Source organism: Danio aesculapii, chromosome 18, assembly GCF_903798145.1.
Source record: "Danio aesculapii chromosome 18, fDanAes4.1, whole genome shotgun sequence".
Lineage (NCBI taxonomy): Eukaryota > Metazoa > Chordata > Actinopteri > Cypriniformes > Danionidae > Danio > Danio aesculapii.
The window spans coordinates 43,687,701-43,713,085 of NC_079452.1; the positions used below are offsets into that span (position 1 = coordinate 43,687,701).

Here is a 25,385-nt window from a genome sequence, read left to right on the forward strand (position 1 = left end):
TTTTCAATCGATGAAATAGTTTATGGAAACTTTGAGTGGACGAGGAATCTGATCATCATATCCTTAGAGAATGGCGATGTCCTGAAAGGTGGCCAAACATTTTTATAGTCATGTCACGTTTGATCAAAACATGCCAGCGAGCAGCACGTTATGCACTATTTGACAAAAGCCTTGTCGTTGATCCCAGTTGTAAGAGCAACCAATAATAACTTGATTTCTAGTTGATCATTAGGAAAAGCGGCAGAAGATAGATTTTTCAGATGAATCTGTTGAACTGCATCCCAAAAATCACAAATACTGCAGAAACCTATTGGAACCCACATGGACCCAAGATTCTCATAGAAATCAGTCAAGTTTGATGAAGGAAAAATCATGGTTTGGGGTTACATTCAGTATGGGGGCATGTGAGAGATCTGCAGAGTGGATGGCAACATCAACAGCCTGAGGTATCAAGACATTTGTGCTGCCCATTACAATACAAACCACAGGAGAGTGCGAATTCTTCAGCAGGATAGCGCTCCTTCTCATACTTCAGCCTCCACATCAAAGTTCCTGAAAGCAAAGAAGGTCAAGGTGCTCCAGGATTGGCCAGCCCAGTCACCATACATGAACATTATTGGAACTGAAAACTTCTGAAAAACGTTCTTCCCTTTACTGAGCATACAATGAAGGAACACTCCATTTGTTTTGAAAATAGCCCAATTTTACAACTCCTTGAACACAATGATATTAGTGCTGGTCACAGTAGAAGAGTTTTGGAGACTAATTTCAGGCTGTGTAATATCATTGCTCCTGCTGCAGCCATGGTACAGTAGCAAAGATCTTTGATTATTACACCGGAATGACTGAGAGTTTAGATCCTAATCATATTGGACAAGAAAACTACAAACCATACAAACCCATGATGCAATGCTAATGAGACAATTTAATTAAAAGAGAGAAATAAAGTATAAATATTTCAGTATTCTGAGTGTAGGGAGACCAACTAGACCATCTCACTCACAGTACTTCATTGGAGTGGGTGGAGCTAAAGTTTTATTGGCGTGTTTTACTCACTGTGACTCTGATTGGTGGAATCATGGCATTGTGGGTAATGTAGAATTTCTGTACAAATGCTGCTTTAAGCCAAGATGGATTTAAAAAAAAAAAGATGAATTCAGGCTGTCAGATAGTAGATTTATTGATGTGTTTCACTTCCCTTGACTCTGATTGGTGAGATAGTTTATGGCATTGTGGGTAATGTAGTTTTTCCACACAAATGCTGCTATTAAGTGTCACAGTTGTAAGCTGAATTCAAGTGATCAGATGATAGATTTATTGGCATGTGACTGTGACTCTGATTGGTGACTGAGATGTTTATGGCATTATGTGTAATGTAGTTTTCTGCACAAATGCTGCTATGAAATATGTTGGTTTTAAAATAAGCTGAATTCAGGCTAACAGATGATAGATTTATTGGCTCGTCTCATTGCGAATCTGATTGGTGAGACTTTTATGGCATTGTGGGTAATGTAGTTTTCTGCACAAATGCTGCTATTAAACGTGACTGTTTTAAAAATAAGCTAAATTCAGGCTATCAGATTGTAGATTTAGTGGCATGTTTCACTCACTGTGACTGATTGGTGGGATAGTTATGGCATTGTGGATAATGTGGTATTCCTGCATAAATGCTGCTATTAAACATGACGGTTTTAAAAATAAGCTGAATTTAGGCTAACAGATGATAGATTTATTGGCTCGTCTCATTGCGAATCTGATTGGTGAGACTTTTTATGGCATTATGGGTAATGTAGTTTTCTGCACAATTGCTGCTATTAAACGTGACAGTTTTAAAAATAAGCTGAATTCAGGCTAACAGATGGTAGATTTATTGGTCACTCACTGTGACTCTGATTGGTGGGATTGTTTATGGCATTATGGGTAATGTAGTTTTCTGTTCAAATGTTGTTTGAAACATGATGGTTTTAAGAATAAGCTCAATTCAGGCTATCAGATGGTAGATTTATTGGTCTGTTTCACTCACTCTGACTCTGATTGGTGAAAATGTTTATGGCATTGTGGGTAGTGTAGTTTTTTGCAAAAATGCTGCTATTAAACATGTTGGTTTTAAAATAAGCTTAATTCAGGCTAACAGATGATAGATTTATTGGTTTGTCTCACTCACTTGAATCTGATTGGTAAGACTGTTTATGACATTATGGGTAATGTAGTTTTCTGCAAAAATTCAGCTATTAAATGTGATGGTTTAAAAAAATTGCTGAATTCAGGCTATCAGATTGCAGTTTTTTGGCATGCTTCACTCGCTGTAATTCTGATTGGTTTTAAAATTTCAGGTTTCATTCAAGTTGAATTCATGTTAACACATGGGTTGAACAAACACATATACTGTAGAATTAAGTGACCTCAGAGCTCACTTGAAAGGTTCATCAATTATTGTTAGGAATGTATTTCTTCATGGAGAAAATGTATGGAGTGTACTGTTGTGTTGTTTTTCACTTTCAAGATCCATAGTTTTCCCTCCCAATAGGTATTATTTTAAAAATGGGTCATCATAATATACCATTCCAATATAAAAGTGAGCATTTTATATGTATATTTAAACTAATTTGTGAATAGTTTAATTTTAAAACAATTAAAATTTCCTTAGTAAACATTTCCCAATTTCCAACTCTTTAGCCAAGCAGCTGAATAAAAACTAGGCTACAAATGCAGTAATCTCACGACCCCTAGTGGCCAGATATTATATGCTTTGTGCTACTAAGGCAGTGTAGACACTACAACTCCAAAAATAAACACATTTTCAACTATTAAATAATCCCTTTTTATTGAATGATAAACAGTACAGTCTCAGGTCCTAAATTGGGACATTAGTTTGAAGGAAAACGCATCAGTTTGGTACAGAAATATGCACGACTGAACAAATAATCCCAAAAATTCTGTTTTGTTAATAACTTGAGCGTATAAATTAGTTAATACTGCAATCATCTCTTCTTTAATGAGATTGCCTTTACAGTGTAGTAACGACTTTTACACATTTGTGCTACGTCAACTGTTCTAGTAAAGTAGAACAGTTAGTTCATTAGTTTAATTTTGCATGCTGAGTGACAATTTAAAATGTAAAACTGACATTTTTTAAAGGCTAAATTAGAAACGATTGCACAGCATGAAATGATAAGTGTATGTTTTTAAAATGTTACTTGGTCTGTGAAGTTATTTCCATTTTTTCACTTTTATAAAAATGAAAATGTAAACTAAACTCATGAACTACAGGGAGGAAACATCTGCCTTTACTTTGGTGGAAATGCACCCAAATGAACACATTCACAAGATGTAGATCATCATACAAACAAATCGTATAAAACATTTGAAAGCGGAGGGTAAAATGACACTGAATGTTACAGTAGAGACTGGAGTGATGAGACCAGACTGAACTTAGTCTTGTGTAAAGTTCAGTGGCCTAGAGTTTTAGTGTGGTCAGAGACTGACTAACCCCACAGAGGCAGTAAATATACTTCACTAGTGACTGTCTACAGTAACGCCGCTTAAACAGCACTGTAAGAGCACTACTGTGGTGTAGCAGGCCTGTTTTTCTTCTCTTGCCAGTCCTTCTCTCTCAGGTTGAGTTCTGCGTCTGTAAATGCTGCAGGTCCCCAGTTTGTGATTTTCTGAGGGTATTTAGGACCTGAAATGACAAAACATACAATGACAAGATATTAAGCTTGCACTTTTAAAGGGTGTGTAATCCGATTATATTGGAGCATAACAATTAACCTATTCAGTCACTCCATGCTCTGTAAATAATAATAAAAAAATTAAAAATCATTGAGGTGTGATATTTCACATCAGAGCTGAATGTATTTATATAGATGCATTAATTATTTTGTCCTAACAGTAAAAATATAAAAGTAAAAATATTTTTAGTAGTAAAAAATATTATTATTATTAATATGAAATTTAATATTATGTAAAATATTATAGTATTATTAATATTAACTGTAATAATAATTATACAGTTATTATTAAATAATAATATGATAATAATAATAATAATAATGTTATTTTAGATTATTATTAATAATATCAATTGTATTATTAACAATAATATTATTATAATTATTATTATTATTATTATTAGAAAAAAATTAAAAAACAGCAGTAACAACAGGCTGTTAACATAACAGGTTTATAGTGTGGATTCAAAAAAATGCATTTTATATAATAACTTTTCAAACTTTAATTCTGTCTCTTTTTTTTGTCAAACAGTGTTCAGTCTTTATATGAATAAGGCATACCCTAAAAAATGACAGTCATATCTGAGGAGATGGTAAAGAAATAAAAGAAAAGAAAACTTTTTCTCAGTCGCTTTGGTACATTTCTCAGATCAGTATTGAAATTTGCAAAACAGTAAGTGCATTTTTCAAATCAGAACGCCATGGATTACCTGCAAATGCCAGTGTCTTGCTTAAAATCCTTAGTTCATCTCTCTACATTTCAGTGCCAGTGCCATCAGAATGACAAGTCCTTGTGTCATTGTGTACGGATAAGAAATGTTGTCAATATAACAGTTTTCTCTGGAGGGCTGTTCTGATGTAAACTATGGCAAAACATTTTTTTTTTTTTTTTTGCTGTTTGTAATTTGTTGAAAGATCATGACATTGTGATGCAGAAAGGAAACGACAACACTGCATAGCACAAAGAAACCAAAACAAAAGTAAAAATGTGAACATAGGAGAATCTCCTCTCAGATACACCTTCAGTAGAAAGTCAAGATTCACCTGGGAGAAATTTATCAATTTTATACAGATTTAGAAAAAAAGTCTAAAGGAGATGTATTAAAAACTGCATTATGACAAAATATTATGACAACTTGTTCAGCCATTTAGCATGTAAAGACTTGAACAAAGGATTAAATGTTATTGAGGGTGAAACTATTCAACAGAGACCAAAATACAGTTTTTACTCAGTAGCTTTATTGCATTTCTCACAACACTATTTACATTTGCTCAACAGTTAATGCATTTCTCAAAACAATTAGAACAAACTGCAACTGCAAAACCTAGCTGATAACCTGCAAAAGCGTGTCACTTTCTTAAAATGGATAGCTTAAAATGGATAGAATAAATAAGGGTGTGAATAAAGCTGTGAATAAATTAGGATTGCAAAGAGCATATGCAGTAAAAAAGTGAAACATACATCTTCAGTGTCTTGTACTCAGATACCTCACTAAATGCAGTGATGTCTAACTTTACTACAGTTTTCAAATGGCTGTGCAAATAGTATATAGTGCTGTCTTGAGCATATTCAGGAAGTGTCACCAAAATCTGACTTTATTGCATTGGAGAACATGTACAGAGTAAACTGTCATATTAAAAACATGACAAAGCCATTTGACTATCTTGTTCATAAACAATGGTGTCAGGACTTTTCATCTTAATGACACTGACACTTTCATTGACATCAATACTTGCTTTTGAGGAATGATCTATCCATTTTGAGCAAGTGACATGCTTTTGCAGGTTATCAACTAGGTTTTGCAGTTTAAACTAATTGTTTTGAGAAATGCATTAACTGTTGTGCAAATGTCAATAGTGTTGTGAGAAATGCACCAAAGCCACTGAGAAAAAAACTAATAAAATTTGCTTGACAGATTTTAACAACTAGTTCAACATTTTTGTATGTAATGACTCAAGATAATGAACTGAGGACTATTAGTTTTATATTGAATGACTATTCGGCATACACAAGTTTAGTTAATTTTGACTGACATGACATAAGCAAATGATAATGTTATAAAACAGCAGAGAGTTGTATGAAAGCAATTGATGCATGTCCAAAAGCATTCGCAATTTATTGGAAGGAATGAGAAACTGCTACTATGATGTGGACAATTGACTAATTGTTTTGAGAAATGCATTATCTGTTGTGGAAACGTAAACAGTGTTGTGAGAAATGCACCAAAGCCACTGAGAGAAACTGTAATACATTTTGACCAACTGATAATGTAGGAAACATCAGAGAATTGTACATAATCATTGCATGGATGTACAAAAGCATTTTCAACTTCTTTAAAGAAATGAGAAACTGCTTTTTTGATGTGCACAACTGACACAATGATCTGCAGATTGAACAGCTAGTCTGAGAAATGTACCAAAGTGACTGAGAAAAACTGCAAACGTTACATAAAAGATCCTCACCTGGCTGAATGAGCCGTATGAGTCCTTCATGCTGAGCCACCTTGTCCTTCCAGCTCTTTGTATTATTGGCGGCATCTGCTAGTTTCTTCATGACCTCCTGCTCACACAAAAACACACAAACTCACCATCAGAACACATGAAAGCAGTTGCATTGCTCCATTTAACCACCAGATGGCAGTCTACACTGGCAGATTTGTTTTCTTCTGTAGTGTACACACACAAATATCATTGTTTTCCAGCTTATTCAAATTACTTATTTAAAATGAGCTGAATCAACACAACCCTTAAGTTTTTGGGGAGGACAATTTAAATGTTATATGTTTAATCCACAAGTTAATCTACAAGTTAATTTGATCTCTTTTAATTATTTGTGTTGGTGACAGCATGAAGAATTCGTGTGGAGCCCAGCATTTTTTTACAGTGTAGTACAATGAGGCAGTGGACCTGATATTGCTCCAGAGCTCCCTGTCTGTCGGCCTCCAGCTGATGCAGCTGCTGCATGGCGGACTGTAAAGCGTTCTCCTTAGCCAGTCGCTCTCTCTCCAGCTCCTGCTTCTCTGCCTGTGTCTGAGAAATGGTCTGCTGCTGATAGAGGTGAATCTCCTCCAGCTCTGCACGCTTGGACACTTCCTCCTCCAGCAACCTGCAGACACAGATAAACACATGCTCATATCTGCATGCGCTAATATACAGCTCCTTTAGATCTCTATTAGATCTAAAGAGGTAGAGACCAATAGATGATTGTAGGGAGGAAGCGGATCACCCAATTAATTACTACAAAAAGTATATGCTATCAGTTATTTGTCAGTATGAAATAGTATTGAGGCAATGCGGTGACGCAGTGGGTAGCGCTGTCGCCTCACAGCAAGAAGTTCGCTGGTTTGATTCCCGGCTGGGTCAGTTGGCATTTCTGTGTGGAGTTTTCATGTTCTCCTCATGTTGGCGTAGGTTTCCTCCGGGTGCTCCAGTTTCCCCCACAAGTCCAAAGACATGCGCTATAGGTGAATTGGGTAAGATAAATTATTCGTAGTGTATGAGTGTATGTCCTGGTCCTCCAGGTTGGGGGTTGAGGTTTGGGTATCGTTTGGGGTTATTTCGATACCGGTGCTAAATCGATACTTTTGAGACACAAAATTATGGTGGATGACTCTAGAAAAATCTTTTGTTTGACAAAATCTTAAAAAAAAATTTTTTTTTTTAAAGAACAATATAATTAAAGTTTAAAGTAAACATCAATTCATATTTTATATATTTGAATTACATGAATATATTTCCTTTGATCATTTGTTGGTTAGCATGAAGGACACAAAAGTTGAGCGCAGTGTGTGATATTTATTATATTTATTATTAGCCCACTGGAATGAAATGTTATTGGCAACATTCATTATTTTCAACCATCTCAAAGGATTGTTGTAAATCTGAGAGGAGGAGCTAAATAGAGCAACTGAAAGGTATTGATCTATGTAGCCCCTACACCATTAAAGGTGCTGTGAAGTGCTTTGAAATGTGCATTTTTATTTGATGTTTGACGTAAACTCAACCGAAACACAAAGAGAGGATGGGACATAGTGTAGCTCCTCCCCTTATTTAAAAACAGCCAATAGTGTTTTGTTTTATCACAGCTCTGCCAGTCACAGTGGTTGAGCACAAGTGCCTCAAATAAAAAAGGTGATGAGAAGCGACTTGAAGGTGGCGGGGCATGTCACATACAAGAGAGCATTTGATTGGTCAGAAGATTTGATAAGAAACTGAAGTATGAGGTGACGTGAATAAAACCGTTGATTCATTTAGGCCGAATTGAAAAACTACAAGCTTTACATGTTTATATTAGCTTTAGATCTTTTAAACACAAATTTTGTCACTGCCTTGGAGCACACTAGCTCATAGATATCCTAGAACAAACAATACTGATACTAACATCTAAAACACTTTATTTTATTTTCATAATTGGACCTTTAATTCAAGAAATAATCGAACTCGACATGAAACACTTTAATATTTAAAACCTTTTGGGGGGCATGGCCTAAATGCACTCTTTCTCTGTTCTGTATTGTATTCTTTAAAAAAAACAACAACAACAACACTTTTTTCATACATGTACTTTGTCTCAAAATTACTGTATATGAACAGTAAATTATAACCAAACCCACAATCTTTTTTTTTTTAAGATTTCAAAGTTGTTTTCAGGATGTTTTGTGTAGTTTTAAAACATTCATGATCTAATTCTGAATGGCTCACAAACCTTGTAAACGTACAATTGCAGAAAATACATTACAGATTGTTCGCATGTTGAGATTGAAACTGATTTTCCATAGTTCCCACAACTGTGAGTCGTTCATAAAGCTTAAAGTAAATGTAAGATACTTTTAACAGTTTATAAATAAAATACATATTTTAACAATGACTAAAAGATTGTGGATGTGGGAGTGTATAAATGAGGGGGATTCACACACTGGTTATAAAAGCGATTATGTGTTTGGTAAAGTGATGAGCTGGTGATTGGTCAGCACAAACACAGGAAGACTGCTGGTTTTTGTAGAGTGAGACAGGGAACAGGAACTGCAGACGTGAACAGACGTCTCAGACATCCTCATGTGTTTGTGATGCTTCTCCAACTTCCCACCTTACAAGGAAATAGACAGTCCTGTGTAGACTGACCTGATCCAGGTGTCACATGACCTTACTTGTTAAAGTTTGATCAAGCCATAACTGCACAGCTATGCTATACAATAGTCAATTTAATGAGATCAAAAACATTTTTAAGACAAGAATGTTTTTTTTAATAGTTAATGGTTTTGATTCACTTGGAATGCTGACTGCAATAGTTTTTCTTTGCGCTCTGATTGTTTTATCAAAAGTACATTTAGTGTATATTGAAATTCTTCAGTGTTTTTTTTTTTATTAATGAAGCATAGGCAAAACAGCCCACGTGTTGGGTAATGATTGCCACAAAGTAAGCTATGCTGTGCTTTAAAAAAAATCAGAAAACGTGACGAACATGTAGGGCCCTATCATACACCTGGCACAATAACCTGGCGCAAGATGTGTTTGGCGTGATTTGTTGCTATTTCAGACCAGCGCAACCCTAATTTTCACATTTTGTGCCACATTATTAAAATATTAAATCTATTTGCACCACTTTGTGGACTCATGGGTGTTCCGGTTTAAAAAAGAGGTGTGTTAAGGTGCATTGTTGGCGTGTTGCTATTTTGAGGAACTGGAATAGACTGTCCCACTGACAAACTAAAAGCTGGTCTAAAGTCCAGTTATGTGCCTATGCTAGTCCAAATGCTTACTCATTTCTTAAAGCAAGAACTTAATACAATACAGTTTCCTTTTCCAAAGTAAAGGAGTAAAATATAGAGTAAAAGTAAAGTAAAGAGGCTGAATGGAGGAGGCTCATTTTTTATCCGTGCACTGCAGATGGTCTGTTTCACTGTTTTCTCACCAATGAAGCGTTCAGTTTTTCCACTTACAAAGTCCGCCATGTAAATAGCAAATGAGCCATGGCATAATGCAACTAACTGTTATAGGGAATGAGAGATGAGACTCTGATTGGTTTAATGCACGTTATGCTCAAAACACACCCATAACTCATTAAGAGAATAAGCACAACCCTGTTAGACCATGCGCCGCAAACCTTATTTTTCCATCCCTAAAAAAAGTGGATTCGGACAGGTCCTTAATACCCTTTTTGTGCCATGCGCTTTAGACTTTGCACCTAGATTGTTAAAATAGAGCCGAAGTGAAATATTATATTATATTATATTCTTACTGAATATCTAAAAGTCATCTTCACACTCAAATGTAGAGCAGGTCGGATCATTCTCAGAATTACAATTCAATAAATCAAAAACGCTGATTGTTAATATCAAGAATTTAATTGTTAATATGAAGAATTCATATCCTGGGAATGAATAAAAGTCAAAAAGGAATCAGAATTTCATAAGTTTCTGACTATAATTGGATTATCTTTCTAACCATTATCAGATTCCAATATATGATATGCAACAACTACAAAAAAATAATCAACAAGCCTTTAAGTTATTTTGTCGCCATATATTAAAATATAAAGCTAAAATTGGTAAAATGGTAATCGACAACCCTGAAAATGAGGTTTGAAGACCATTTAAATACCATGTAAAGAAAGTGCTTTAATAATTTGGAGGGAGCACAAAATAGCATAAAGAAAATGTATGAGATGCATACAACATATCGTCAACTCCAGGCCTTCTGCTTTGATGTAAGAACGGACTGTGAAGTTTTTTAAGGTCTTAAATTATATATATATATATATATATATATATATATATATATATATATATATATATATATACAGTCAGACCAAAAGACTGTCAAAAATAATACATTTGAAAAATAAAACTTGCATACATACACAGCACAATTCACATTTATAAAAGTAAACCTGGATTATAAACTGCATTTAACTTAGTCTGTAGTTTAATTTACAGCTTAGGTTTATAGTTTAGCCTGATTTAACAACTGCAGAGCTCAGAACGTATTTGGAATCAACCATTCGTTTCCACAACCTCAGCATGTTTTAATCATTTGTATCCTTGTTTTATTTATTATTACCCTTCAATAATTAATAATTTTCCCAGTGATGGGTTGCAGCTGGAAGGGCATCCGCTGCGTAAAACATATGCTGGATAAACTGGTGGTTCATTCTGCTGTGGCAACCCCAGATTAAAAAAGGGACTAAGCCGAAAAGAAAATGAATGAATGAATAATTAATCATATGAAATATAATTCAATCCACATTTTAAAGCCAACAAAAAGCCAGCATACCTGGCCTGTAGTTTTCGGACAGTTTCCTCATCCTGTCTGGCCTGTCTTTCCTCCTCCAGTGCTTCTTCTAGGCTGTGGTACATGTTCTCTAGTTCACGGACGCGCTGCAGATATTGCTCCAGCTCATTGGACTTCTGAGCCACCTGTTCCTCCATTTGCTGCCGTACCTAAAACAAAAAGAAAATGAATTAATAAATATATTCAGTAAATATATTTTGCTCTGTGGAAAGCAAAAATGTATTTTACAGCTGTCAAAAACACTGAACCCCACATTGCCCAAAAATATTTAATATAAATATAGTTTGGAAAAACAAGAGGACAAATGAAATTTTTGGTTGAGCAACTTTAAAAATGCCACAAAATTAAATGAATGATTATAATCTTGATTAAAGAAAATGAGGCGTTGTTTAGGTATCAAAATTGTGTGCTTCCACATTTCATATATTAATAGCCGAAAGCAGAACTTACTGTATGCTGCAGTTTACTTCCTGTAATATTCAAAAATGGACCTGTTGGGCTGAGGTAATCTAGCACCCTATTGGTCAAAATAACCTCTCTAGACACATGACATCAAAACGCATGTTACAGTTTGCTAACCAGACAGTCAACAAGCAGCAAACGAGTACCATTTTCTCTTTCTCCATTTCCAGTCGATACAGATCCTGCAGCTCGTTCTGGGTCTGCAGACGTCTGCGTTCCTCGTCTGCTGCATTGGCTGCTGCCTCCTCCAGTTTCTGTGCAACACAAAGACTTTTTTTCATTTGTAAAGTACCCAGATACTCATCAGGTTCAACTGGATTTTGTGCCGCTTTTTCTCACTGGATCGTAAAGCTAGAATGCAAATGCTCAGACATAGGCAGAAATTTCTGTACTATGGTCTGTAAACACAGCAGGTATTTCAGCAAGCCAAAAACAAATTAGATTTTTTTTTAAATGTTTCTCAAGATCTCAAGATAAAACTTTAAGTTGGCCTCAGAAAGGTAGCAAAATTTTTTGAAAAACTAGAAGTGTAGATATTTAAGTATAAACTTGTGGATTTAAGTTTAAGCAGTTTTCAGTTTGAAGAAGTTTTAAAATCTCTTTGAAGGTCTTTTTAAGGTGATGCAGTTTATCAAGCCAGATCTCACAAGGAAACGTAACTATTTTACGTTTTGTCAGTTAAGTGGCTAATTCGTACAAATTCGTTCAAGTTCAGTCATACGAAATTGTACGATTTTAAAAAGGAGGCGTGGCACCCAATCCCGCCCCTAAACCCAACTGTTATTGGGGGATGAGCAAATCGTATTAAATTGTACGAATGAGTTCATACGAATTAGCCACTAAATCAAAAGGTACGAATTGCCGTGAGATTGTGTTGGTTTATCATATACTATCCCATATCATGGATAATGCCACAACTGGATGGTTGCTAATAAGTTATTAAGATGATTATAAACACATTTTAAACATAATAATTTTAATAAATAATATGTCTTTTGTCTGCCAAGATAACAAGATTTTATTAGTTTTTTGCAAGATTAGTATTAGATAACCAGTATTCACCTTAATGTGAAATGTAAAGGCTTGACTGGGATTTAGTTCAGTTGTACGAAATTGTATGATTTTTAAAAGGAGGCATGGCACCAAACCCCACCCTTAAACCGAAGCATCATTGTGGGATGAGCAAATCGTACTAAATTGTACAAATGAGATCATACCAATTCATACAAATTAGGAGTTAAATTAAAAAGTTACGAATTGCCGTGAGATTGTGTTGGTTGATCATATACTACCACATATCATGGATCACAACTGGATGGTTGCTAATAGGTTATTAAGATGATTTTCTCTAGTTTCTATATGGTTTTTATGCAGTTGGGGTTTTGGACGGTTGCTATGTAATTGCTAAATTGTTGTTGGCACGTTTTGGTATGTTTTTAGGTGTATCTGAACTTTAACTCTGAAATCTCGACTTTACTAGAACTTCTATATTAAGCTGCTTTGACACAATCTACATTGTAATTGCACTATATAAATAAACATCAATTGAATTTTTAAATTGTTAACATGTTTACCATGTGTTAGCACATTTTGGCACCTTTCTAGCTTTTCAGTCTGTTGTTAGCATGTTTAAGCATGTTTATTACGGTCTGATGTTACCAACATTTTATAAAACACAGTTAGCATGTTTCTAAAATGTTGCTTGCATGTTTATTTTGATATAATTTTACTATTTTACACATTCTTTTACAATATTGCTAACACATTTTACCATATTGCTAACATGTTTCTAAAATGTTAATAACATTTTGCTGACAGCATGCTGCCTTGTTTCATCGTGGTGCTAGCATGTTTATTAACATATTTTACCATGTTGTCAATATGTTTACCACATTGTTAGCATATTTACCATGTGTTTCATCAAATACTAGCATATTGACCATGTTTCTAACAAGACAACTAAAAACAGTACATGATGAAAAGTACTAAAGTACTAAAAGTGCTAAAACAAACACATAGTGTGAAAAAGATCATGCTTTGTCCATATATGACATTTTGTTATTGCAACAGGTTTTAATTCAGACAACACAAAAGGCTGTAACCAAAACCGCCCCTAAACCTCCTATATGAACACAAGAGAGTGAATTTGAGCACATTGATTGCACTGGAAGGGATCCCATTTTGCTTGTACTTTGCTAGTTGATAAATCCCTCAGACAGATTAGATTTAAAAATTCTTGGTCAGACCCTCTGCCTGTCTTTTAGTAATCAAAACAAAGTGTTTGAATTACTGTCATGTATACAAATGTTAATTTAACAATTAAATTTATTTAGAAACGTACACCAAGAGGATTTAGCTGTGGATGCCATCTTGTGGTCAGACATGGAAATTCCATTGTGAGTATTCTCCAGCCATTGTGGCTGCATTCTAGTGACATTTTTTTAAGCCCTTCGCTCGCTAACTTCCCTTCGTCTCGTTCCCTTGAATGTATGTCATTGATTATGTTACATAAGTGTCCACTAGGAGCAACCCTGTGGCTTAGTGGTTAACACTGTTGCCTCACAGCAAGAAGCTCGCTGGTTCGAGTTCCGACTGGGCCGGTTGGCTTTTCTGTGTGGAGTTTGCATGTTCTCCCCGTGTTGGCGTGGGTTTCCTCCGAGTGCTCCGGTTTCCCTCACAGTCCAAAGACATGTGTTATAGGTGAATTGAATAAACTAAATTGGCCATAGTGTATGTGTTTGAATCAGTGTGTATGGTTTCCCAGTACTGGGTTGCAGCTGGAAGGGCATCCGCTGTGTAAAACATGTACTGGATAAGTTGGCAGTACATTCCTCTGGGGCGACCCTTGATGAATAAAGGGACTTAGCCGAAGGAAAAGGAATGAATGAATGAATGAATGAAGTGTCCACTACTGGTGGAACATCTGTATGGGTTTAAATGGAATGCCCTAAACCAGGGGTCACCAATCTCGGTCCTGCAGGGCCGGTGTCCCTCCAGGGTTTAGCTCCAACTTGCCTCAAAACACCTGCCTGGGTGTTTCAAATATACCTAGTAAGACCTTGATTAGCTTGTTTAAGTGTGTTTGATTAGGGTTGGAGCTAAAATCTGCAGGACATCGGCCCTCCAGGAACAACTTTGGTGACCCCTGCCCTAAACCCTTGAGCACTTGGGAACTGCAGCATTGTGACATCACAATCGTGTTGCATTCTGGCACATATAGGTGCTGTAGTGGACATATAAAGCAGACTCGCTCCCTCTGTCAAAATCAAGGGATTAAGCTTATGTCCATGTAAGCTTCCCTCGTTCACTTAACGAAGTGGAAAGCTCTTCAAAATGGCATTGGGGATTCCCCTGAGGGAACAAGTGAAGGGAAGTTTGCAAGTGTGACTAAAAGTGGACTGGCTTGTACATTTGCTGTTGTGGCGAATTGATTGAGTGCACTTCAGATTGTCCACTATGATTCGGAAACCACTCAAAAGGCTGTTCCCCTAAACAGTGCACTATTTAAGGTTGTGGGGTGATTTCAAATGCAGCAAAAGTTGTACATTTTGTTTTTACAGCGAATTGTTTTCTAGCTAAATACAAATGAACTGTAACAATCTCCAGAATGGTGAGCACAGAGGACCACAGTCTCGCTCATGGACTGGCTGTATGGCAGGTCTGTGTGAGCTCCAGGTGGCAGTGCTGAGTGACAGGGCAGGTATTGTTAAAGTTTGCACCCCTCAGGGTCTGGCTCTCTCTCCACAGGCACCTATTGTCCTGCACTGTATTAGAGGATGGGGAGAGACACTGACAGTGTCGGACTGCTCTCCATTCAGCACAATTGGGTCAGACAATGAGATCTTGTCATCACTGTAAATCAAATGATTGTTCCCAGTTAACACTGTATTTACTGTGTCAGAGTACTTCTCTGTCTGATAATATTGTACAATGTGCAGTGTTCAGTGCACAGTTTGATTAAATGGCAACAATTTCAGAATTGAAATTTAAACCGTTTAGAAAGTTTAATAGCCTTATAAATTTAGATTACTTAAAATATAAAACTATGAAAAATAACTTCACCTTTTAAATGCTTTAAATGCATTTATTGTGGTTGTGTGTGCTTATAAACCACATATAAAGAATAGACTCTTTGCATATACCTAGTCAAAAATAAAATACAAATTTTGGTCGATTAACCAATGTGCTTGATTTGTAACATAATCATGCTTATCTTACAGATTTAAATCCCCTTGCTGATGACAAAACTCATTGAGGATAAGTCTGCCTAAACCCAGATTTAACAGTATTAAATCACTCAACTGGAAAAGATCATTAGGATAACGAGAAAGTAGACAAACTAAGGTTAAGAGGGGTTAAATGAGAAACCACCAAACCCCCAACACTCACACATATACTCCAATACACACTCAATCCACATCTCTCAATCAGGTGTGAAACAACACACTAGAGCTAATCTGATTTTAGTGCAGACCGTTTAGGGTGAAACAACAAGGCCATGAATAGTGAAAATACAACTTGACATGAAAGCAGACGGTTTCTGAGAAATCAAAATTCATGAATAATAGAGAGAAAGATTACAAAGAGCCACCATGTTTCCTGGAGAAACCTTTACTCCAATGAAAAGTGTGACAACAAACACACTTCCTGTTTCATACAAACCGCAGGAGTAGGGGGGTAGTTTGTAATTTTGTTCATGATACCTACAGCACTTTATCCTTTCATTAAAAAACTAAATCTTCAGTTTTTTTATTTTTTTCAACCCAAAATTGCACATTTAATTTATCGGGAAAATAAAAAAAGTGAAAGAAATTGAAAATGAAGCATCGTTTACAGGCGTTACAAGGAATGAAACCTGGTGAGAATGATCAATATTAATAAAAACAGAAGTTAAAGAATCTACATCTAAAATGTCTCAAATGTAACTCACTAGATGCTGTCTCATAGTTTAGTTTTTTACTCCAAGATACAGAGCTCTTGGAATGGAATTTTTAAAGTCCTTTCTGGGATGTTTTGGCTGCAATTACTGCCAGATCCGATGCTTTTAATCCTGGCATTTTACGAACAAACACATTCGTTGTCGAGTACACAACACAAACTGCTCTCATACAGCTTAACTAAAGCGAAGAAGTTATTGCTACTGTTTTGGAAGAAAAAGGAGTCTCCTACATATATACTGTGGCTTGGAGAAATGACTTCTACTTTAGGAGTTCATTTGGAGCAAATAAGGTGCAGTTTGAAAAGAAAACTTGAGCAATTTGACACAATCTGGCATCTTTTTATCTGTTACCTTGACAAAAACCTTATGGACTGGTTCATTTGATCATACTCTAGAGTTTAAACAGGTCTTTGTAAACACGTCTTATGTTTTTAGTTTTATTTTTAGTTTATTTTATTTGGATATGTAATATGTGGAAAAAATATGTCAAATGGAAAATCCTGAGAATTTTCCTGTGTCATTAATAAAAACTTAACAAAAAATAAATAAAAGTTGCTGCAAATGCAGAAGCTTTTTTAATTCCCACGTAATAAATGCCTTGCAACACATGCAACAACAAGCGCTGCTATGTTATCGTGCTTTGGAAGCAGATTCCCAATAATATTTTTTAAACAATCATGTCAGACAGCTGTGAGAAGGAATTTAATCAAATTATTTGATATACTTTTAACAATCAGGCCAAAACAACATTTGTTTGGAGTTAACCTAATCTGTAAATGAGAAAGAAGTATTTTGACTTTAAACAATATTTGACATGAGTTAAATTAAATTAATCCCACAATCTAGTAGCTTTTGCTCTGCATTTTGGAATTTATTGTTGACATCAGGGATGCAGTTTTTTTATGCCTTGTGTTTTTTTAAATCAATATAATTGAAGGTATTGAGGTCTATTTTAAAAAATCTAACAAAAAGCTAAAATATTTTTTTATTTAAGTATTTTCACAGAATTTTTGGTTTCGGTTTCAGCCCAGAATTTTCATTTCAATGCATCCCTGGCTTAGATCAGTGGTCATCATGGGACAATAATGGGGCGGGGGGTTGCTTGGTGATTTCTAAAAATCTGATTAATTTTATTAAACTATTAGAATTATAATATTTTATCCAAAAAAAGTTGTAGTTACTAGTTGCATTAAAAAAACAACATGCAAATAAAAAGCCATCAGCCTTTCCTATTTTTTGCGACCCCTGGGTTGATTACACTATATTAAAGACACAGCATACTGATTTTATGGCACCAGGTTAAACTTTCTGACACCTTTACAGCACTCACATACATTAAAAATAAATACAGGCCACAACTGAACATGGAGGATGGTCTCCGAGTGGTCTTTTTCAAAATTAAATTATGAATAGACTTTGGCCTATTGGTATGTGTGCGCCAGTGTGTAAGGTTTTTATATTTATAACCACCTCAGAGGACATTGGGGGTCACGAGTCACTGGCATTGTACTTTTGTGGGTCGCGGGTTTAGAAATTATTAATTATTAAATAAATTTATTTACACCACCTTATTGCAACAAATTTATCACCCTCAATTATGCATGCAAGTATAAGATTTCATGGACATTTCGTCATTTCCATCTAATGTTTTATTTTGGGCGCTATATCAAAATGTGTTTAAAAAACAGATGGAATGCAACAAAACATTCAGTTTCCAGTAAAGGGACTGAGAGACAGGATTATTTCTGTGTGTGCTGTATTAGAAACAGAGAGAATAGAAGCAGAGCAGTAGTTGTTGTGGAACGGTACAGACCTTCCTCATGGCCTCCAGCTCCCTCTGTTTGTTCTCGTTGGCCATCTGCAGCTCTCTCATTCTCAGCTCCAGTTCTTCCTGCTCTGCCTGTTGTTTTTGTCGTAACTCTCGCCGCTTCTGCCGGGCCTCATGGTGCGGAGCTGGACGTCCAACCTTCAGGAGTGTAATGCAGGTCTGAATAGCTGAGAGGGCATAACAGACAAAAATTACACACTTCAATATGAACTATATACTATATATTAGTAGCATTTACCACGCTTTAAAATAATAGTACACTACCTGACAAAAGACTTGTCGCCTTTCCAAGTTTTAGGAACAACAAATAATAACTTGACTTCTAGTTGATCATTTGGTATAAGAAGTGGCTCATATGAAAGGCAAATGCCTCTAGATTACACTTATTTTACCAAAATAAAATATGATCATGTCTTGATTTTTAATTATTTCATTAGGACAGTAAGGTTTGACTTTTCTTAGACAAAAGTCTTATCACTTAACAGAAATAATTTCCAGTATAGAATATAAAGTCATGGTGCAGTGAGAAAAGAATTAATGTTGTGTATGACTCATATCAGCTTGGAGGACTGAATCTACACATCTCTGCAATGCCTCGAATAACGTATTACTAAAGTCATCTGGAATGGCAAAGGAAGCATTCTTGCAGGACTCCCAGAGTTCATCAAGATTCATCTTCAATGCCTCCTCTTTCATCTTACCCCAGACATGCTCAATAATGTTCATGTCTGCTGACTGGGCTGGCCAATCCTGGAGCACCTTGACCTTCTTTGCTTTGGGGAACTTTGATGTGGAGGCTGAAGTATGAGAAGGAGCGCTATCCTGCTCAAGAATTTGCCCTCTCCTGTGGTTTGTAATGTAATGGGCAGCACAAATGTCTTGATACCTCAGGCTAACCCCAAACCATGATTTTTCCTTCACCAAACTTGAATGATTTCTGTAAGAAGTCTATGTGGGTTCCAATAGGTCTTCAGCAGTATTTGTGATTATTGTGATGCAGTTCAACAGATGATTTAACGGTAAAACAGATCCTTTGCCATTTTACCAAAAGATCAACTAGACGTCGAGTTACTGTTGCTCTTACAACTGGGAGCAAAGACTCGATTTTTGTCAGGTAGTGTATAGTCATCAAAATGAAAGCATAATGATTAATAAAGCTGCTAAAAATAAATATATATATATATATATATATATATATATATATATATATATATATATATATATATATATATATATATATATATATATATATATATATATATATATATATATATATATATATTTACCATCACATGATTAGTTACATTTTAAAAACATAATAACTACATTTTAATAACTACTGTTAAATGACTCTTGCTTTATTAAATGCTTTTTTATTATTATTATTCACTGCAATCCATTAGTAAAACATCTTCATTTATTAATTTTCCTTTGGCTTAGTCCCTTATTTATCAGGGGTTGCCACAGTGGAATGAACCGCCAACTATTCAAGCATATGTTTTACGCAGAGGATGCCCTTCCAGCCACAACCCAGTACTGGGAAATAATAAAACATCTTTCATCTTTTTAAATAAAATTTTCATTTGAAAATTTACAAAAAATGTAAGCATTAACTATAAGAAAACAGGATGAAAAGTAATACCTTATTTAATAGAATGAAAGTATCCATAAAATCAGTGTCCATGTTTTTTTTGTGAGACACAGTATAATGAATCATCTCTAACCTTGAATCCACTCTTGTTTTTTCTTCTTATCGGAGGCACTGATTTCAAAGCTTTTGTCAGAGCACTTGACGTAGAAAAGGCACTTTTTGCCCTCCTTATCAGGTAAAGACTGTGGAGGAATGCATGAGGTCATCACAACCAGAGGAAAAGGAAGTTGGTCCATCAGAATGATGTCAGCATAACAATTGCAGACACGTGTAACAGTACTTCCAGTAAAAGTCATGCTAATAATGTTAACAATAAAAAGGATGATGAGCTCTTGCCTCAACACAGCAGTTTCCATCTAGTAGTATATCTCCTTTCTTCTCTGTAAGGTCTTCACTGACATAGTATGAAATTAAGCTGGGCTTCAAGAGGAACCACCGTTCAGTCCAGTTCTTCCTTTTGTGTCCCTTTTTCATCATGTAACCCTTAAAGAAACAGGTCACACGGTGTATTAGTAAAATAAATAAAGTCCAGCTTCTCAAATTATCCATGAGTCATTCTGTGTCACCACTACACGTGCTAAATGGACCAGAAAATCTGGATCCTCCACGCTGAATCATACTTTTTTTTCCCTTTTCTAACAAAGGTCCTGTTTAACCCTGAAATTAAGATGCATTTTTGTGATCCTACACCTTTTTAAACATTTCTAAAATATTCTGAGCCTTCAAAGATCGCACTACTTTCAATCTGCTAACACTTGTGTGGTTGAATGTGTTTAAACCAACTATTTTCTGCCTACTGTCGCAGTTCTGCAAATCTGCTGTTGAAATGGACTAACCAGAAGTGATTTAAATGTTGCCGTCTGACCATAACTTTGGTTTGAAGGAGAAAAAAAAGGGAAATAGCTTCTACATTCAAAGGTGCAAAAACTAAAGCTGCAGCTCCCATTTTTGTTTTCTGTTGTCTCGTTTTTATATTCACACACTAAAAGAATACTCTGTGTATTTACAAATACCACAATAATAAATAAGATATTTTAATAAAATCCCTGAATAGCATATTTTTGTATAAAATACATGTTTTATTTTAGAATGTGTTCATTTATAAAATAATTGGTGTTCTGTTAATCATTTCATTAAACACACTAGAATGTTTTCTCAGTTGATTTAACCAATTTATTGATCATAAGTGTATTAAAATGAATTAAGTAAGGATTTCATTTCTAAAGACATTCAATCTAATTCCTTTCAATGTTATAAAATATTTGTTAATCAAGTTTAAATGTTAAAAAGTAATGTGTATATAAATGTTAAAACCCTATCAATTCTGCCTTGAAAACATCATAAATGAAAATAAATAAATATATTTTTACTTGCATTATTTATTAATCATAGTTGAACATTTACTAATGCATTATTAAAATCCAACGTTGTGCTTGTCAACATTAGTTAATGCACTCTGAGTTAACATGAATGAACAATAAACATTAACGGGTGAATAAATACTGTAATAAATGTATTGTTCATGTTAGTAAATACATAAACTAACATTAACTAATGGACCATTATTTTAAAGTGTTAACACTTTTTTTTTTTTTAGATGTTTTTATTTATTTGTATATTTTTTGGACATACACAAAACAAAACTACAAATACAACATGAAATGCCTGACACAAAACAAAACTGCATATACAGAAATATACATATTGCATAAGCCATAAACCATTGTGCTACAAACAATGGAATATGGCGGGACCAGTGAGAAGTTTGATGAAACAGAACACACATGAATAATTATCCATAAGGACATCATGTCATTCCGTGTGCGAAGAAATATATCAATTTTGGGGTGGCTAAGACATGTTAAATATTACAGGGGAATGGTCTCTTGAATGATTGAATGTCATCCTTTCATGAAAGAGGGTTTATCATTGATCCATGACATCAAAAGGTTCTTCCAGGCAGCAAAAGTTAACGGGCAGAACAATCATTGTTCATACTTGTTCCTAATCAGTTTGCAAGGAAAACCCAGGAGAAGGGACAGAGGGTCTATTTGTACAGGCCAAAAATGTTGTTTATTTGAGCTATGATTCTGCGCCAATAGGATCACCTAACATTCCCATAGGCAATGAATATAGTCCCTATATTTATTATATTTGCATTTAAGGGTTAACATGTTTTAAACAAGTATTTAATTATAAGTTCCTAAGACACCGTTTATATTTTTGAAAATTATCTACATTATTATCTACATTTAAATTTATTAACAAATATTTAAATTAGACTCTCTTTACAAATGAAATAACTAATTTATTCATTTTAATTAATTTATTATCAATAAATTGGTAACAGTAAAACTTTCTAACCAATGTAGTAAGTCCTAAACATTTCATGCAATGTTAAATTAAGCTAGCCAGCAGTATTTAAACTTCCGAGTCACCTGTCATAGACTTGAAGGGGAAAAAACTAAAAAGCACAATGTTCTCTAATCAGTCATGATTCTAAAACAAACCAAGTTTTCAGTGTAATTCTGCAGTGATCAGAGGGGAAACCAAAATGCATGTTAATTCTAGGTGTAAACAGCGCCTAACTGTGCATTTCACGCCATGTGAGAATTACATCCTGCTCAAGCCAGAGTTTCCTATGACTTGCTTAATCCGTATCTGTTCCTGACTGTGGCTGCACAGCTGGCCTTGGCACCAATCTCTCTCTCATTCATAGTCAAAGCAGAAAACAACACTGATGCCAGTGTGCTTTGTTGACACTGTCCTCAGATCTCCAAAATATACAGACCCTAATACACAGGCAGCTGATATCACCATGACTGCTGGTCAGTCTACTAAAGGTCACTGTTAGCACTCACATAATTCATAGAGGCTACATGCTGTAAATAAATTAACATTACAGGTAAGAACTATTTTAAGTTGTGACAGGTTTGGCGACAACCAGTAAAACACTGATTATATCAAACCAGATTTTCTACATTCATTTAAAAAAGAATTTGTGCAAAACTTTGCAATTTAGTTTGCAACAGCAGAGTAGTTTACTGTTCAAAAAGTAAAGTGTGAAAGTAAACAATGAGACCTATATGTTGATCATTTTTAATCAAGAAAAAGATGCTTAAATTCTGATCTACAGTCATTCAAATATGATTTTTTTATATGTTTAATCAGTAATGATGCTTTAAATTTATGAAAGATAGAAAATATACAGCACATTTGTATTTATAATAAATGTTGCTTCTATGAACTTGCTATTTAAAGAATCCTGTAAAAGATTAAAAAATATAAAAACACAATGTACCCCAATGTATCATCCAGGTGTCACAGATGTAAAACCTATTCAGGATCAATCATGCATGTTTTTTGGGAATGCAAAAAGCTAAAATTTTTTTGGAAAGCAGTACAGGACTTTACAGCCAAAGCTTTGCAAATCCAATTGGACAACACACCCACACCATACCTCGTTGGTACAGAACTGAACAAGACACTTGATCCTACTTCTATTAAGAGACTCTGCATCATCTCATATCTAGCAAAAAAATGCATTTTGCTCAATTGGAACCAACTCCAACTCCAACCTCCAACATTTGAACTGTTCATACAACTCTTGAATGAAACAATGCTCTTGGAACAATATACATACTACTTAAGAAACAAAGGGGATGCCTTTCAAAAAATATGGATGCCTTTAATGAACCTCTGACTCTCTGAACACTTCTGATGCATTTTCAGAATGTGTGTGACCTTATTCAATCATAACATAACTTTAATTGTGTATCACGATTTTTTTGTATTCAGTTTGTATGTTCATCTATTTATTTATTTTTATTTTATTTTATTTTATTTTATCAGATTTTTTTTCTGACTTTTGCTGCTATACTTGACTACTGATACCCCTGCCTTTGTTCTTTTTGTTTATGTTTGTATGTTCATTAAAACCAATAAAAAAACAATATAAAAACATTAGACAAAAAATGTTTTTAGCATTATTAATAATAAATGCTACCAAATCAGCATATTAGAATGAATTCTGGAGGATCATGTGAAACTGAGAACTGACGTAATAATGCTGAAAATTCAGCTTTATATCAATGTAATAAATGACATTTTAAAATTTAATCAATTAGTAATAATTAATTTTAAATTATTTGTATATTTCACAATATCACTTTTTTTAATGTATACATAAAATAGATTCGGGAAAGGGCATATATAATAATTAAATGTATATTATGAATTTAGGGTTGAAAATTAAAACAGAAATGTCTTGTAATTGCTAGAATGAGGCAACAAAATGATGAAAGATGATGCAAAACCAACAATTTATTACATATGCTGTCATAACATTCATTCATTCACTTTCTTTTCGGCTTAGTCCCTTTATTAATCTGGGGTTGCCACGGCGAAATGAACCGCCAACATATACAGCATATGTTTTACGCAGCAGATGCCCTTCCAGCTGCAACCCATCACTGGGAAACATCCACAAACTCTCATTCACACACACACACACACACACACACACACACACACACACACACACACACACACACACACACACACACACACACTATAGACAATTTTAGCTTACCCAATTCATCTATACCGCATGTCTTGGACTTGGTGACAGTGCTAACCACTGAGTGTTGCTATGTGATAACATGCATGTACTAATCCTCACATTTAGCCACCAAAATGAAGAAGCTACCACATTTTATACACCACGAGTGAACCAAAAACACTTTATATTGTTAGATCTGGCAACCTTAATGGGTCAAGACATAATTCATTCGTTGCGATTTCTTGTACGACACATGCTAAAAGAGAGAGACATGTCTGATAACCATTTAAAAATATCAGTAACAAAAGGATTGGTTCAATCTGCACACAATAGCTGTAAATGTGTATGTAATTGTCATAAATTACCAAACTATGTGTGTACAGAACAAGATTAAAGGTCCCATAAAATTAAAATAAAGTGTTTTAGGCGTTAGTATCAGTATTGTTTGTTTTTAGGATATCTATAAGCTAGTGTGCTCCAAAACAGTGGCAAAATTCACATTTATAAGATATAAAACTGATATAAACATATAAAGCTTGTAGTTTGTCACCTCCGCCCAAATGGAGCAACGGTTTAAATCACGTGACCTCATACTTCAGTTTCTCATCAAATCATAACCAATCAAATGCTCTCTAGTATCTGACATGCCCCGCCCCCTTCAAGACGCTTCTCATCTACTTTTCATCTGATGCACTTGAGCTCAACCACTCTCACTGGCAAAGCAATGATAAAAAAAAACAGTATTGGCTGGTTTTGTTTTAAAGGGGAGGAGCTACACTATGTCCCATCCTCTCTTCCTGTTTCAGTTGAGATTATGTCAAACATGAAATAAAATTACATATTTCAAAGCCCTTCATGAGACCTTTAAGCACTAAAATGTGAACTGACAGCTGAATCTTGCTTTGTTCATGCCCTGTACGGTG

General features: G+C 34.9%; 1 protein-coding gene across 1 annotated transcript in view; it reads right to left on the reverse strand.

The window, feature by feature from the left end:
- Positions 1 to 2,805: 2,805 nt before the first annotated feature.
- swap70b (switching B cell complex subunit SWAP70b) overlaps positions 2,806 to 25,385 on the reverse strand; it is a 35,626-nt gene continuing 13,046 nt past the window's right edge. The window contains exons 5-12 of the mRNA XM_056478656.1: positions 20,238 to 20,384; positions 19,975 to 20,083; positions 18,236 to 18,417; positions 11,630 to 11,737; positions 11,004 to 11,170; positions 6,639 to 6,837; positions 6,195 to 6,291; positions 2,806 to 3,682 (exon numbers count right to left, since the gene is read on the reverse strand). Of these exons, the coding sequence (XP_056334631.1) occupies positions 3,564 to 3,682; positions 6,195 to 6,291; positions 6,639 to 6,837; positions 11,004 to 11,170; positions 11,630 to 11,737; positions 18,236 to 18,417; positions 19,975 to 20,083; positions 20,238 to 20,384 (1,128 nt within the window). The 3' untranslated portion in view covers positions 2,806 to 3,563. The remainder of the gene's footprint in view (positions 3,683 to 6,194; positions 6,292 to 6,638; positions 6,838 to 11,003; positions 11,171 to 11,629; positions 11,738 to 18,235; positions 18,418 to 19,974; positions 20,084 to 20,237; positions 20,385 to 25,385) is intronic.